Source organism: Gymnoscopelus microlampas (genome assembly GCF_963454915.1).
Source record: "Gymnoscopelus microlampas genome assembly, chromosome: 20".
Lineage (NCBI taxonomy): Eukaryota > Metazoa > Chordata > Actinopteri > Myctophiformes > Myctophidae > Gymnoscopelus > Gymnoscopelus microlampas.
The window spans coordinates 5,567,224-5,578,099 of NC_139957.1; the positions used below are offsets into that span (position 1 = coordinate 5,567,224).

The following is a 10,876-nucleotide window of genomic DNA, read 5'->3' on the forward strand; positions in this document are numbered from 1 at the left end:
ACCATCAGACACTACGGAACGAGATGGGAACAGTGATCGGAGCCCAGCCAGACCAACAGCTTCCACCAACCACACAGGACTTTTTGGATAGAGATACACACACTTGCCTTATTATTTTCGAAACCACCGGTGTCTTTTGAAGACCATCAGACACCAGAGAAAGAGATGCTGAAAGGAGATGGGAACAGTGATCGAAGCCCAGCCAGACCAACAGCTTCCACCAACCACACAGGACTTTTTGGATAGAGATACACACACTTGCCTTATTATTTTCGAAACCACCGGTGTCTTTTGAAGACCATCAGACACCAGAGAAAGAGATGCTGGAAGGAGATGGGAACAGTGATCGAAGCCCAGCCAGACGAACAGCTTCCACCGACCACACAGGTAAGACAACACAGCTCTGTTCAAACAGCTTTAAATGTGTGTAGTGAAAATGAATGTGATGTATTGATTATTTATGGTAACTTAACGGGTGTGTAAAATAAATTGTTATGTAATTGTGAATTTATGGTTCCAGCCTGGTGGTTCTCCATATATCTCCTTTCTCTCTTTAGGAATCCCTATATCTGACATCATCTCCTTCATTGTCTGGGGTTGTGAACAGTGAAGTGGAGGTCCGACCGGGTCTTGTCCTCTGGCTTCCACCATGGTGTACATGCCTGAAAGGGCTTCAAGGTGAGGGATTTAATGGCTCGCAGTACATTAGCTGTACATAATAATATTGATGATGGCTTAGTTTGTGCTGTTGAGGCTGTTTTTTTTAGCTCTAGAGCTCAAAAAAGGAGGTTAGTGCAGAGCTGTCAGAACCCATTTCTCTACTGGGTGCCTAGGCAGAGGGGAGTATGGGGGTGGGGTTGTGTGAGGAGGTAAAATGGGGTCTGGTGTAGAGTTTAGTGGGCCTAGGGTTCCCCTCAGGTGGGTACAGGGGAGTATGGGGAGTGGGGGTCATTGGATTGCTCCCTGGGCACTTGGAGCACAGAAGAGCAAAGTTATAGGAGCCAAGGAGACCCTGAGCTTCTCCTCTCCCCCATGTCCGAGGTGCAAAACCTTCAACAGTTGGCTCAGACATGTCCCATTAAAGCTATAGTGGGGCACTTGGGAGCTCAGGACGAGTGCTCATAGGCAGCTAAAGAGAATGGGGCTTGTCAGCCCCTGATGCACGTTGTGCATCGCGATAGCCAAATTCCAATTTTCAAGTGTCCATCCTCAAGTCCTCCGCCTAAGCCCTGCCTCCGAGCGAGGAGGCGAGGAGGCAAGGAGCGTCATTTTGAAGTGACAGCAATTATGACGTGTCACAGTTGGATTGCTGGACTATTCCAGAGCTTGGAGGGTTGTCATGTGGAGGAGGAGAAATTATACACCACACATTTCAACAAAGACAGTTCCCAAAACGATACATGAAAGATACACTTGTATCTTGCCAGATTTCTCTCCAAGTGGCTTAGGGAGCCTGCACTCACCTCACGCTGGAGGACAGAGTGAGGAGGAGGCAGAAATGAAGCTAATGCGTTAGGCTGAGAGGAGTATCCCTATGTCGCCTGGCTCACTGGATAGTCCCACTGGTCCCAAGTGGACCTCCATGCTGGCTCCTATGCCCGAGATGGGCACTCGTGAGTGGGCATAGTTAGTGAGGAGGGACCCCCCCACCCCCATAGTTGTGGTTGTAAGACCTCCACGTGGCGCATGACTGTGTGTCAGGCAGACACGGGTGTCCCTATGTCGGACTGGCTCACAGGAGAGTCGGTGTCTGGTTGGTGGCTGACCATTAATTTTCCCCCCAGTGACTTATCATTATGGCTCAGAGCGTCCTCTCCCCTCAAATCAATTTTTAAAGTTAAAATGATCCAGAAAAAAAGTTCAAGGTTATTGCCAGCAGTACCAATCACAAAATAAAAGACATGTGAAATTAATTTTACACTAAAACCCCACACAACTACTACAATCTCAGGAATAAGATGTCTGTGACAAGCAAATCTGAACCCTATCCGGCCACACTCCTCTACCACCCCTACCCAAGACAGTAGACACTAAATGTTGTGATAGCTCTGTGCTGACTTGCACATCCTCTCCAGGCCCATAAGGGGCCATTTCTCCACTCTAATATTTGAGAATTTGGCCAATTTGCTATTAAAAAGGTTTTAAGAGTCATTAAATTGTAACTTTAGAAAGGTGCAGATACCCTGTACACGTATACTGTATGTTGGTTTGTTTACTGTTGAGTGAGACCCCCAGTTTGGGAACCACTGCCCTAGTGGACCAGGATTATTATTTCATTTCACCTTTACAAACAAAATAGTGAAGAAACTTCTCGGTAAGGAATTTCTTCCAAGATTTGTGTAACATTCCCAGTTTATCACTTACAGCCATGTTTTTACAAATGTCACAGTACCACCCAGTAATAATGCATTTATTCCTTTTTGGTATGAAAAGAAACCTCCTGAAAGCTTCAACAGAATGTGAATTACCAATTCACCAATCCTGGGCATTAAGGGAGAAATGTCCAATTACATTGATGTGTGTGTGTGTGTGTGTGTGTGTGTGTGTGTGTGTGTGTGTGTGTGTGTGTGTGTGTGTGTGTGTGTGTGTGTGCGCACGCACACACACACACACACAGTGCTTATAACCATGCTTATAACCAATTCCTTTATAATTGAACTTGTAATCACTTGACTATAATTTATATATGCTAATTAGATTTCAAGATTACCAAAACATGGGGTTAGGCACCAACATTACTTGTCTAGGATGAATAATGAAGGAGTAATGGTCTTTTTAAGGAACTGGCGGCGGCCATCTTGAAAATGTTACCTTTCTAGTGGTCCGATTTTGGTAAACTTTTGATATGTTATTAAGTACACCTAATACTACAATAATCCATTGAAAAACCTTTTGTTGCAATTTGTTTTGGGTCAAACCATAACTGCACCCGCCTAGTGAGTGGCAGAGAGGATAATGACCAGTTGTGTTGTGTTCCAGTGAGTGGCAGAGTGTTGACGTGGGGCAGAGGGGACTATGGACAGTTGGGCAGAGCGGTGCCATCCAGTGAAGACCCTGAACGGATGCCGGCTGGATGTGTTGTGGCAGAGCGGGTCGGGCAGGGGGTCCGCCACCCTGCTGAGGTTACACTGCTTCATGGCACGTTTCAGGTAAGATATCACTGCTGCTAGAGGACCCTACCCTGTGATATATAACACTTTACTGATTGGTATTAGTAAAGGGGAGATATAATGGCCCAAATTCAAGTTTCCTTACATTTTTGTATTGCACTTTATATAATGGTAACAGGAAAAGTGGGCACCATGGAAGAGTGGATACCTAGATGTTAAATTGTCTATAATATTAAATGAAATTAAATAGATGGTTTTGAGTAATGTAAAGTACACATGATTATAACACGCTTGAACATTGGACAATTAAGGCCTAATTCTACAATTGCTACAAATTCATCTCCTCTCCCTTCCCCTGACTGTAACCTTCCCCCTCAGCAACCCTCACTGTCCCTCTTGTCATCTTTTTGATTCCATTTTATTTCTCTCCCTCTCAGGTCTCATGCTGTAGTCTGTGTGTGTGAACCAGTTCATCATTGGCGAAGCTCAGGCTCTGATGGATAACATTTGATTCCTTCATTTAGGTGAGGGGTAACCTCCGAAGCCCTATTTTACCGCTACTTACATTTACTTATGTTCTGATAAACAAACTATTTAAAAGTCTTTGTATGATTTTAACTTACTCTAATTAATATAATATAAAACAAGAAAAAATATAACTATTATTACTCACATATCTGCTTAATATGTTTTTACTTTAAACAGGTGGCGTGTGTGGACTGACAGTGAGGTAAATACATGGCAGTCGTTGACGCCGGTCGGAAGAGCAGGCATTGAAGAGTATTTCTGCTCTACTTCGAACTTGTTTGCTTGCAACAACTACCCTTCCATCTGGTATCGAGACGGCAGATGTTGACCCAGCTTCTCTTCACAGCGTGGATCCATCTGCAGATAACCGTGTCAGAGACTCATCTTCACCTACACCCACGGAAGCGTCAGATGCGTCTGGATCACTGCAAGAGTCTGATGGCAGCTGTCTGACCCCCTCAGTGGTCAAGGAACGACGAGCCCTACTTCAGGTATGTAAGATTGTAATGTTTTATATTATGTCTTTGGTCTACTGTATGTTTAACTTTTGTATTTAAGCCAGCTGTAACAATTCTTTTCAATCTTTTTTTTCAAGGCCAGACTTGATGGACACAGACAAAGCAGGCTGAAAAGAAAGCTCCCATCAGAGAATCAGATGGTGAACATCGCTGAAGAGGAACTGCAGATGAAGAAGAGAATGCTGGATATGATGGAAGCATCAGAGAAGAGAGCGTTTGATAGTTTCAGTCAGTTGAGCAATAACATTGACAGATTGGCTAGCTCCATTGCAGATGGCTTCTCCCTGTTAAGACAGGTCATACAACAGCCACCACCAATGCCACCATATCAAAGCAGAGGTCCCTATGGACACATGTATTCATCAGCTTGTATTCATCATACCACCTCAGGAATGCAGAAATATGGGCAGTTTTCCTTCACAGATGAGCTTTTCAGGGAGGATGTGTAAGGATGACTAAAGAGCAGTGGATCCCAAATGATTAGTTAGTGTTAGTTAGTTAGTATTCATCATACCACACACATCTGCCTCTACCTCAGGAATGCAGGAATACCACCAATGCTTCAGTTCTTCAAACACTGCAGCCCCAAGATCAGGTCAGTGAAACACTCATTCATGCTCTGTGTCTCGGTTCTCCTCAGCAACCCTCACCGTGTCCCCCATGTTAAAGTCATCTCCCATTTCATTTGTCTCTCTCTCAGGTCTCAGCCATCAGAGCCTGAGCTTGGCCCATGATAAACTGGTTCACACACTATAGCATCACATGATGCCTTTGTTGAGGTGAGAGGTGACCTTGAAAGCCTTCTTTTACCACCTACTGCTAATTACATTTACTTATGTTATGATATACAAACTTTAAAAGTCTTGGCCTTGTCACATTTGTTGCATTTAGGAATCCCTGTTTTGGAAGCGAATGGAGGTCTACATGGGAGAGGTCTACATGGGCAATGTGCTGCAGGCAGAAGGACAAGCCCCCACAAGACATGCCTTGCTGTGGGCAGGTATGATATGTACACATAGTTGCTTTTATTCATGTCCACATCAACAACATTACATCAGGGGGAAGAATTAGATGTGCACTCCTGATAAATATGAATTAATTTCAATAAAAGATACAAGCAACCAGGCTGTGCACACCATGGCCTCATGCCAATAAGAAAGGACACTAAAGATCAGTTAGATCAGTTTCAAATTTGGATAGTGCCACATTTTTGTGGCACTATAGTAGAAAACGTTTTGTTTGACTGTCCTGTGTGTCCTGTCGTGTGTTTCCAGACTATTGGAGTGCATGGTAGATGCAGCAGAGGCTCTGTGTCCCCATGTGATGAAGAGGAGCAGTCTTCGCCCAGAGCTTAACCCATGGTCCTTCCCAGGAGCTTTGTCACCAAAACACTACTGGAGCAGTCGGGGGTTGATATTATTAACATATTAAGGTTTGTATGTTGTGTTTTTGCTTCAATAATCAAATGTCTGTTGCTTAAAAATAGAAAAAACTTCCCTCACTCCTGTCATTGACTTTGATTGTCTTTGTCTTTCTCTGTATGTACCCCGATGGCCTCCTTTTATTGTCTCTCAGTGAGGTGAAGCTGAGTCAACTAAGCATCTTTCCTTTCTGACCCTATCGTTCATGAGATTTTAGAGGCTCTCTCCAGCTCACAACATACTCTGGTAAGACTTGCACTTAATGGTTGTTGTCTATGAATGTTTAGATATTTTACTCATTTTCTCTGTGTATTGTCCTTTTAGCAGCAGAATGTTTGTCCCTCCCTCATTTAACCCATTAAAACCAGGAGTATATGTCTGTTTAGATTTTGTGTTGGCTATAAAGAAAATAGCAGATATACAAGCTCACACTTCGTGCCGTGCTGCAAGCTGCTATTTTTTCTCAGGTCTTAACAGATTATTTATTTCCTTACAAAACCACACTAATTGGTTAGAGAGAACCAAGTTCAGTGAGTCTAATTATCTTGTCCACTCATCACATTACTAATTTCCCCTCTTCCTTTTATTTCTCTCCTTCCTGCTCCTCCTAGGCAGACCACCTTGTGCGCCGAGGTCGTCCTTCACAGCAGCAGGGCTAACTAGATCTGGAAGTCCCAGAGGAGAAGGTTCCTAAACGGGCTTAAAGGCTGGATGATCTGGAGACATGCATGGTATTGTGACGGTGTGTGTGTGTGTGTGTGTGTGTGTGTGTGTGTGTGTGTGTGTGTGTGTGTGTGTGTGTGTGTGTGTGTGTACGCATACCGTGAGCTACATAATGTATTGATATTATGTAGTAATTAGTAGCTTTAAAGGTTAACTACTGTAGTACTATATCAGTTCTCCAGATCATATAACATGAATTAGTCCCTTTTCGCTATGTAGTGACAAACTAATGTGTAAAGACATCCCATGTTGTTTATAATAATGTTGCCAACTTTTAAATGTATGAATTCCTTTAAGACTTCTACTGTGTGGAATGGACTGCACTCAAAAATGCTTACTGAACTTTTCAATTTCTGCACAGTGAACATGAGTTGTTTCAGATAGTGGTGAAGCCATTCATGTTGAGACTCATACTAGTGGTGAAGCCATGTTGACACTCATACTAGTCATGTCATAGTTTGGAATTCCAATACTAAAAAACTAAGAGCAATTTCACTTTCAAAACATGTTTTAGGGTCTTAAAGTCTACTCTGGCTTTCACGCAGTAGAAGGACAATATCATTCCCCAAAACCAGGACATGTGTTTTCAATGAATCTAACAGGGTTAAAATGGGTTTACATACTGTAGGAAGGATCTGATGAAATGAATGTCAAATATCTAAATACTGAATCAACCAACTTAAACCGTTTTTCCCTTGTTGTGCCTCAAGACCCTCCAGGAGTACAGGATGTGGAGCAGTCCAGGATGACGTTCTCCAGGCCCTGGATCAGAATTTCCATCTACTTATTTTGCCAATACGTAATGATTACAAAAAAAAATCTTTTGCACAGAACGGTGTGATCTACAGACAGTACACAGTTTGAATGTTAAGAACTGTTTTATTGTCCTTATGCAGGGAAAATGTGCAGTGCATACAGAACAAAAATAAAATTACATATAAAACATCATGTGTCTTCAATTCACAAACATTTGAGGTATAAGTACAGTCCTGAGAATCAGTGTTGCACTTTTAGTGAAAATAGTAGTAGGTTGGCTATTTTCAGGTAAGTCAGTGTTGCAGTTGTAGTGAAAATAGCAGTTTGCTATTTTCACCCTTTTAAAAAATTGAGACACGAGGTCTCCTCCTGCAATTCGAACATTTTAAGTACGTCCTGAGAATCAGTGTTGCACTTGTAGTGAAAATAGCAGTTTGCTATTTTCACCATTTTCAAAAATTGAGACACAAGGTCTCCACCTGCAATTCAAACATTTTAAGTACGTCCTGAGAATCAGTGTTGCACGTGTAGTGAAAATAGCAGTTTGCTATTTTCACCATTTAAAAAAATTGAGACTAGGTCTCCACCCAACAGGGCCTGTGAAAACAAATAAAGAAAGAAATGTAACCAAAAAAACATGTTCATACACTATAAAAGTATTAAGGTAAGAAGTGTTCTCAATAAAGTGCTATCTTACAAAATAGCAGGTGCATAACGGCACTTAAACATTCAACAGGTGAGGTACTGTACGTTGCATTTTCAGGTCTAGAAAATAATTCTAATAGTGTCAGGATACAGATTAGACAAGTGACGTTGGAAGTGATGACCCAAAGAAATATTCAAAATTGGAACTGGAACACTGAAAATGTAACAATAGTGCAAAAAGGTTTTAACAGAAAAATAACTTAACACTAACTAATCATTTGGGATCCACTGCTCTCTAGTCATCCTTACACATCCTCCCTGAAAAGCTCATCTGTGAAGGAAAACTGGCCATACTCCTGCATTCCTGAGGTAGATGGCAGATGTGAGGCAGATGTGTGTGGTAATATCGTTGCGTTAGTGTTGGATGCAGATGTGTTTTGTGTAGAGTTGGATGGGAATGTGACCGGTGCTGCTGATGAATACATGTGTCCATAGGGACCTCTGCTCTGATATGGTGGCATTGGTGGTGGGAAGTTGTATTGTGGTGGTGGTGGTGGTGGCTGTTGTATGACCTGTCTTAACAGGGAGAAGCCATCTGCAATGGAGCTAGCCAATCTGTCAATGTTATTGCTCAACTGACTGAAACTATCAGACGCTCTCTTCTCTGATGCTTCCATCATATCCAGCATTCTCTTCTTCATCTGCAGTTCCTCTTCAGCGATGTTCATCATCTGATTCTCCGATGGGAGCTTTCTTTTCAGCCTGCTTTGTCTGTGTCCATCAAGTCTGGCCTTGAAAAAAAAGATTGAAAATAATTGTTACAGCTGGCTTAAATACAAAAGTTAAACAACATACAGTAGACCACAGACATAATATAAAACATTACAATCTTGATTGATTGATGTACTTTATTTAGTAAGACATGAGAACAGTACATGACAGTACATAACAGTACATGGAAGTACAAATTCGCAATACAAGGTCTACTAAACTGGATAGCTCAGTTAAGCACGTAGCTTGTTTAAGATGAGATCCCCACGCACACAAATCATGATGACATAAGAGACAGACAGATATACACACTACTATACAGAATGTCATACAATCAGTTTACAGGTTACTGGTATGAAGAGTGAAAAATATGTACAAAAAAAAGAAAGGGAGAGGGGGGGGGGGTAGGTTAGGTTAGGACTTGGACAGGGGCCACTTTTTAATTGCAGCCTCCTGAAGGTGTATCTTTAGGGCATTTTTGAAAGTGAGTAGGGTTTTACACTCCTTTACTCCTTTTGGTAGGGCATTCCACATTTTAGATGAATAGCATGAGAAAGAGTTCATTCCCTTTGTTGTGCCAAATCTGGGTTGAACATGGTTTGTGGAGCTGCCTCTGGTGTTATGATCATGGACTTGATTAACATTTTGGAAGTATTTTGACAAATACAGGGGGATCCCAATGTTGTGGTGTATCTTGAAGACCAGGCCCATAGCAAGTTGCTGTACTCTGTCCTCAACCCTAAGCCATCCAATCCTAGCAAAATGGGCATGGGTTAGATGGGTTTTGTAATTGAGGCCAAGAAGTAGCCTTACAAGTTTGTTTTGGGATGTTTGGAGCCTTGTTACATACCTTAAGTAGGGCTCGTCGTTCCTTGACCACTGTGGGGGTCAGACAGCTGCCATCAGACTCTGGCAGTGATCCAGACGCATCGGACGCTTCCGTGGTTGTAGGTGAAGGGGAGTCTGTGGCACGGTTACCTGCAGATGGATCCACGCTGTTGACAACATCGGGGTCAACATCTGCCGTTTCGATCCCAGACAGAAGGGTGGTGGTTGCAGGGGAACCACCCCAGATCTGCTCGCACAGTTCGAAATAAATGAGTATTACCCTTCCATGGCCGCTCTTACGACCGGCGTCTACGGCTGCCCTATATTTAGAACGTATTGCCTTGAGCTTTGTTGTTATTATGGACTTGGTAATCTCCTCCTTGCGATGAGGGTAGTCGGTATTTGGCTCTGGTGGGTACTGTTCTAAGAACAAAGCCAGAATGTCGTTATATTTACTCATGCAAGTGTCCCAGTCCACGTTTTCATAGGTTCTGTTCACTTTGAACTCGAGCACAACACTGAGGAACAATTCCACCTCGCTGTCAGTCCAAACATAGGAATCCCCTTTGGCTTTTGGTGGCATTGTGGCATAAACAAAATGTACAAAATAACTAACTAACCGCTACGGAGTTTGTGACGCTGATATCCTTCTGATGGAAACCGTAAAATGTAAACACGGAAATACTACCGGTTGTAGTTTTTCCCCCCAGGCCTCTGATTGGCCAGTGCGGCTTTAGGGTACAAATATATCCCCACCTGCTGGTGTGGCATATTATAGACAGCGTTTTTGTAACGTTTAGCCGTTGTCGTGTGGACAGAGAGATTTTTTTAAACGGGGCCGTGTAGACGCGGAGGTTTTCAAAAACGAAAACGAAATATCTGCGTTTATGAAAATACCCGTGTACGTGTGGACGAAGCCTTAGAAATGCATAAACATAAGCACATGATCAAATATATTCCTCTGTTGTTCTCAAACATGTCTCCAGCTCCCATTACAACTAAGATGATCACTCCCATTAAAACTTCTAAGACGACCATTACCACGTCTACGCTTCAACATCCTGATGTTTCTACAACGATCTCCATCATATCAACAAGAACCATGCTTCATGAATCCTCTTCCTCCTCATCTTTAGGAATTGGTATGCAGTCTGTTTACTTAAGTATTTTGTGTGCAGTGTGTCCTGCAATAGAAATATATATAGACATATAGCCAAAGAAAGTTTGTTTATTATGGTGTTTTTCTGTTGGATTCATTTTATTTACATCTTAAAGGTACCTTGTGGTGTTATGTTACACATATATACACAAAGTGTATTATAATAACAATACTAACTAGAAAAAGTGCTCCTCGGAGCACAGGTCTCCGCCAGGTCAGGTAGGTTATTGTGGCCTCCTGGTGGCGCTATAATAGGCCAATGTGAAAAGGGTGGCATTTCTTCTTAGGCCTTTCAATGGGACACTGCATTCATGATTTGAGGCCTTCGGCCTGGCGGAGACAACTAGAAAATGTGCTCCTCGGAGCACAGGTCTCCGCCTGTACTGTTCCTGATTAATCCTGTCTTACTGTAAGTGT

The 10,876-nt window shown here is 42.6% G+C and overlaps 1 protein-coding gene across 3 annotated transcripts; it reads left to right on the forward strand.

The window, feature by feature from the left end:
* Positions 1–257: 257 nt before the first annotated feature.
* On the forward strand, positions 258–7,192 carry LOC311036728 (uncharacterized protein). 3 transcript variants are annotated; one of them, XR_014599887.1, is made up of 9 exons: positions 554–678; positions 3,548–3,634; positions 4,695–4,751; positions 4,857–4,935; positions 5,048–5,156; positions 5,431–5,588; positions 5,732–5,823; positions 6,189–6,308; positions 7,011–7,192. XR_014599887.1 is itself a non-coding variant. In XM_084045636.1 (7 exons), exons 1-4 carry the CDS (start codon positions 334–336, stop codon positions 5,585–5,587), a joined length of 441 nt encoding a protein of 146 aa, XP_083901762.1. In that variant the 5' UTR covers positions 258–333; the 3' UTR covers position 5,588; positions 5,732–5,823; positions 6,189–6,319; positions 7,011–7,192. The 3 variants fall into 3 exon arrangements, 2 of the variants coding, with proteins under 2 accessions (XP_083901762.1, XP_083901761.1); XM_084045636.1 differs by lacking the exons at positions 3,548–3,634; positions 4,695–4,751; positions 4,857–4,935 and adding an exon at positions 258–387 and having other exon boundaries at positions 558–678; positions 6,189–6,319; XM_084045635.1 differs by lacking the exons at positions 3,548–3,634; positions 4,695–4,751; positions 4,857–4,935 and adding an exon at positions 258–387 and having other exon boundaries at positions 558–678.
* Positions 7,193–10,876: the final 3,684 nt, after the last annotated feature.